Genomic DNA, 6000 nt, shown 5'->3' with positions numbered 1-6000 from the left:
GTTTTTTTTTTTTTTTTTTTTTTGGCAAGGCCCGTAGACATATAGAATCAATATTGTAGCTCTCAACCTTCCTTTCTGCATGGTGGAACCATTTGACAAAATTCCAGTCAGTGGTATTTGGGTGTAAGATAGCTTGGGAACCTTCTTTAGGGGTTGCATGTTTTGTTTCCTCTTTTTGCAGTTTCTCTTCTGGCTTACTAGAATGTGGAAATGAGGGCTGGAGCTGGAGCAGCCAGTTAATACCCTGAGGTTCCATTGGGAAGGGAGATCACGCAGGGCAGAACAAGACAGAAGGCACCAGGGCCCCTTCATCCACTGATGAGGCAGTAGATGCCTATTTCCCAACTTTAATGTGAGAGAGAGAGAGAGAAAAAAAAGTGTTTGAAATACTAATGTTAGAGCCAGCCAGTTGGTGTGGTGGTTAAGGTGGCTGGATCCCACATGGCTGGTTGACTGCACGGTTTGAGTCCTGGACCCAATGACTTGAAAAACACACTGGGCATGTGCACCCAAAATCTCAAAAGGAGAATAGAGGAGAAGGGACTGTGGTGTGGGCATCCCTGTACCCCAGGGGGTTCCTTCTCACTTTCCCTTTCTCTCTCTTCCTGACAAGCACAGGTACCCTATAGCAAATAAACAAACAAACAAATACATGAAGTTATTTTGAGCTTCTGTATTCCTGGCCAAACCTAGTCCTGATATAATACTTGTAATAAAGCTTTCTATACAATCTTTTAATAAAATGTTTCTCTGGAAAAACAGTATTTTATAAAATACATTTTTTAACATTTCAAAGCCCACCCACTCAGACTCGCACTCACCTACAAATGCACATCTCCCCAGGTAGTACTTACTTTTCCTGACTCCATCAGGGGCAAGCTGTGAGGAGACCCTCTTTCTACCAAACGGACTCTGCAAACAGAAACAGAAAACTGGACTGACTGTGCGTTCGGTATCCGTGCACGGCCCTGTGCCTGGCAGAGGTGCGGAAACGTTGACGCTGAGCGCCCTCTAGCCACTGGGTCAGAGCCAGAGACAGTGACTGAGAACAGAGAAATCCATGAGCATCGGCAAGCTGGCACGAGCACACCAATAAAGGCCCCAGAGCAGGGAGATGAGGCCACATGTGTCAACTCAGTGAAAGAACTAGAAACAGATTCTGCACTTGAAGTAATCAAGAATCAACTCAGCATGTGTGGAAAAGGAAAAGGATACGGATCCAACAACCTCCTGAGAGACTGCCGGGAGCCCACAACAGCGTGAGTGGCCCCGACGCACTCACACCCCGCCTGCGTGAGTGAGCACACACTGCGCCCAGGTGAGGATCTAAGCTCAGTGTGCTTGAGCCAAGTGAACAGAGGGCTGGCCGCCTCAGACAGCAAAATTCTTCAGAAAAGACACTCTTTTTCATTAAAAAAGTATTTAATGGCAATTTAATCTCAAGAACTGGTGAAGACAGGGCTGGCTCCAAGGTGCAGCACTAGCGTGCGGCTCAGGAGAAGCCAGTCCTCCGTGCTGACCACAGTTCAAAGCCCTGGCCTGGTCAGTCTGAGATACGCTGGGCCTGAGCATGAGGGCCCAAGATCCAGGGGTCCGTAGCAGCAGTCCCCAACCTCCCTGCCATCAGAGACTGGCCTTGTGGAAGACAATTCCTCCACAGATGGGGCTGGGGTGCTGGTCCTGGAATGACCCACGTACACATCTCCACCATGTCCCCTGGTTCCACCATTACCATACTGCGACACCACAAAGAAACACACGACAGGGCTCCTGCTCCCATGGGAACCCAATACCAGTGCTGATCCGAGGGGAGGCAGAGCCCCGGCAGCAATGCAAGTGATGGGGAGCAGCTGCAAACACAGACGAAGCCTGCTTGCCTGCCACCATCCGCCCCCTGCTGTGTAGTCCAGTGGACCGGCACTGGTTCATGGCCAGGCCCCTGACGGGTCACATACTGGCACTAATCTGAGGCCCTGGGGTTGGAGGAAGGGGTGGCAGTATAAGCAGGCCCCATGAAGGGCTCATCTTTCCCTCTCTGGCTTTTACTCTGACGTGCACACACACCTCATAAAAAGCTATCTCGGATAAGAGACAAAGGGGTGGAGGGTGGGGCGAATCACGTAAGACAGAGTTGCTGAACGAGCCAGAGCTAGCCGACAGTTCTTCCTAGGTGTGTCATTTTTAATACTGAGTGGTCTTTACTACTGACTTTACATCTCCGCCATGTGAACAGGAGGCTATGATGCTGCCCATTTGTCTAAAAGACAGTATTTATTCAAATACAATGAAGTGAAAGAGAAAGTGCTTTGATGCTGGAAGACTGGAGAATAGGACGGTGCTGTGTACCCAGGGCCAGAGAGGGTTGTCAGCAGGTGCACAGGGCAACGTCAGACCTTGACCGGCCTCTCCATCTCTCTACCTTTCCTCTGCAGCTGGAGAGAGACAATGTGGCAGAAGCCAAGAAACAAACAGGGTGTCAGAGTCCCGAGGGATCTGCGGCTGTGCAGGCCTGCATCCCTTGGTTGCTCGCTGAGCCTTCAGCCCCCGTGGCAGCAGAGGTGAGGCACTGCCAACCTGACCTGAGCAGGCTGGAAGGTGAGCAGGCTGGGTCCACTGGGTGCCTGACTATGGGTCCAGACACTGGCAGTCTGTCACAGATGGGAAAGTACAAGGGACAGGCTGGCTGGGAAAACTACATGAGAGCAGAGGTGGGTGACAAAAGGGAGCCTGAAGGAGGTGTATAGAGGGAAAGCATGAAAGAGGTCACACCACTTTGCCTCAGTGTCCCGGGTGGGCTGCTGTCTGGGGATGGGAGCTAGCCAGGGGCTGGACTGTGGGTTCTACAGAGGCCAGAGGATCAGGCTGAGAGCAGTATTCTCGGCCAACCTGAGGGCTGCTTGGACAAGCTGTCTCCATGTCTGCTGTCCACGTTGTGGTCACCTCTACTTTAGAATGTTAGAACCCTGGCCAGGCACGGGGTCAGATGCACCCAGCAGCCCTTGCAGCTGCATCGCTGCTGGAATGACTTGGACAGACACCCTGATGTCATATATGAAAAGTTATCTGAGATAAGAAAACAACAGGCAAATGTCCCTGGACTCTCAAGTCAGTGCCCAAGAGGCATGGCATTCACAGATTTCCCTTCTCACCTGGCCCTTTGGGCCTCTGCTTCAACCTGTGCCAGCAACTGTGTGGGCGGGAGGAAAACGAGATCAGGTGAGGCTCCCTGGCGGTACGTGCTGGCCAGCAGCATGTTCCCTGAGGAGTGTGTGCTACCTCGCCCTCTTCCTGCCTTCAGGTGTTCTCTCTCCTGTCCTTCCCCCATATTTACCCGCGGCCTCAGAAGACGGAACAGACATGAATCTCAGCTGAAAATCTTCTCTACAAAGTGGAAAACAAGGAAGACAGATGTGGGCATTTCTTCTCTGGCTGGCATGAGAAACGTGCGCTTCACACAACAGGAGGTACAGGGAGCTGTCACTCAGTGTTGGTCCTGAATGAAAAAGCTGAAGACCTTATTGGCAAGTGCCACACAAGAATTCCTTTATCTACATGCAAAACAAAACTACCCACAGAGCAAAAAGAAAACAAACAAAAAGTTATCTCTTATGTAAGGGCAAAAGACACATCTTTAAAAGGCAACGTATTTACAACACACATATCACAGGATTGATTGTCTCAATGTGCAAAGGATGTAGAAAAACAAAACAAAGCAAGGTGATCTGTCATCATTGTCAACAGATTTCTGCACGGTGACTGTGTGGGCTGAGGGCCCAGGGTCAAGCTCTGCTCAGCGCTGCCTTTCTCAAACAAAAGTGAGAATACCGACGCCTGGCCACTGCTGTGCAAACTCTGTGAGCTCTGAGCACGAAGTGCCGATATGCCACTTGCTCCTGGTCCGCGAGCGGGAAATGGACATGGCTGCTGTTAAGACGGGCTCAATTAGCAGTTAGAACAGTCTATAAAGCTAGAACTATAGCTGAGGAGGTGGGAAAGGCCTGTCTTGCAGAGCAGCTGAGAACTCTTAGAGCCAGAGTGAGGGGTAGGAAGAGGTCCCATGCAGAGGAAACACAGACCCCAAAGATGAGCTCGGCTTCCCTGTCCATGGGGTCGGTCCAGCCTTGCAGGAAGCATGGCCTGAACTACAAAGCAGGACCAAGCAGAGCCCCAAAAGGACCCTTGTTCAGAGTGATTGTGCCGAGGCTGAAGTCTAACAGAGATCGTCTTCCAGAGCAAAGCACCTGCCTCTTGGGTCAGGTGAGGAGTGTTCTTCAAATGGTCCGGGAACTGATGAAAGCGGTCTCTTCCAGAACTGGAGCTTTCTGCACTTGTCGGCAGCCTCTGGCCCATTTCTGCTGACTGGATTGACTCAGTCCCTTCCCCAGGGCTAAAGTCTATTTTAAACCATGTATAAACTTAGTCATAGCTCATCACAGCACATCAAAACTACAGTTTGACCATGGTGATGTCTACATGAAATCTCCCAGACTGGCCTCCTTCTCCTCCCTTTTCCTTTATTGACTCGGACAAATCATCTTGGATCAAAAAAACATGCTCTTCTTTTTTCTTTCTTTTTTTAATCCTAGGCTTTTAAAAATGGATTTGAAGTTGGTCTAGCAGGTAGTATGGTGCTTAAGGTATTCAACTCCCACATGGCTGACCACAATTTGAGTCCCAGACCTGGTGGCTTACTTTCTCACTTTTCCCCACTCTCTGTTCACATTAAAAAAAAAATAATAATGATCATAATAAATATAAAATTAAAGTTGATTTGAAGTCTAGGTTTCATTGGAAGAGATACAGAGTTGATATGAGGGACAGCTGCCTTAATTATAAACTCTAACTTGTGCTCTGTCTGTGGATTGCTCCCAAGGTGACTCAATTTAGCAACCTGCTTTCCTGGAAGTGATGCCCTGGAAGGCTGGAGCCCTGAGCAGCCACCAGCACAGCCCAAAGGTGCAAAGGGACTCACACTTGGGACTAAAGACCTCTCTGTGAAGTCCCCATCCTTCATCACGCTTCCCTGAATCAAATGTGTGGCCGGCAATGGGCAGGAAGGTGCTGCTTAGACACACAGGTACCCACGTTTGAGCAGAACCGCAGTCTAAGGTTCTCTCCAGTCCAGTATGACCTTGTGAAGCTACAACTGGGGTTCAGAACAGGAAGGTGAGGGGCTGTGCCTAGGCCGTGCAAAGCAGAATGAACCAACCTTTCATTTCCTAGGGCCCCTGCAGCTTGCTGACCGCCCCAGGGGATGTCATGGGATCTGTCAAACCCTGACTCTGGAGACTTAATAACAACTGAGAAACAAAATCACATTGTCTGCCCCATAGAGAAGTGTTAACACATAAGACTGCCATCCATACCAGAACTATGATTGCTTCCAAATCACCGGCGCTGATGCCATTGTGCGAGCATGGGGACCAGTGTCCCGACCTGCCCCGCCGCTGCCCAGCTGAAGAAACCAACACTTTTCATTACAAATGTAAACTACATTTCCCTCCAAAACTAATTTGGAGCATCTAAAATATCCAATATGTTAAAATCATTTGAACAAGTGTTTAAAAATCCCAAGGATGGAGGGGAAATGAAATATTCAAAAACTTAGTTAATTAATAGAGGTGCTATGATTGAACCTAATTCTCAGCTTCCTGGCAGCTAAGGCAATTGAAGAACTAGTTTTACTGTCCAAGTTTGGATTTTAACATCTTACTATTTCCTTTGCAATTAGTGAAGCACATAAGAATCATTAAAATCACAAGAAAAACGATCAGTGCTTAAATATAACTGACATCACGTTCACACATCCCGACACGCTGAACCAAGCCACAGAAAGCACCAAACGCACCATTTCTAAAGGAGGGTCCTCCCAGGAATCAGCCCTAAAAGTGCTATGGATTACAGTACGAGAAGGCTAAGGCAGTCTGCACAAAAGGCCAAGAAGAAACAGGTTTCTATCATGAAAGTCCAAAACAAGGCGCCAATCATCCTAAAGATGAG

At 48.9% G+C, this 6000-nt stretch overlaps 1 protein-coding gene across 1 annotated transcript in view; it reads right to left on the bottom strand.

The window, feature by feature from the left end:
• DIP2C (DIP2 acetate--CoA ligase C (putative)) overlaps window positions 1–6000 on the bottom strand; it is a 213468-nt gene that overhangs the window by 11473 nt on the left and 195995 nt on the right. Inside the window, exon 34 of the mRNA XM_027775359.1 lies at window positions 855–912. Within this exon, the coding sequence (XP_027631160.1) occupies window positions 855–912 (58 nt within the window). The remainder of the gene's footprint in view (window positions 1–854; window positions 913–6000) is intronic.

Source organism: Tupaia chinensis, unplaced genomic scaffold (genome assembly GCF_000334495.1).
Source record: "Tupaia chinensis unplaced genomic scaffold, TupChi_1.0 Scaffold000052_1, whole genome shotgun sequence".
Taxonomy (NCBI): domain Eukaryota; kingdom Metazoa; phylum Chordata; class Mammalia; order Scandentia; family Tupaiidae; genus Tupaia; species Tupaia belangeri.
Note: the sequence above shows the minus strand (reverse complement) of the source record. Positions and strands in the feature narration are given on the sequence as shown.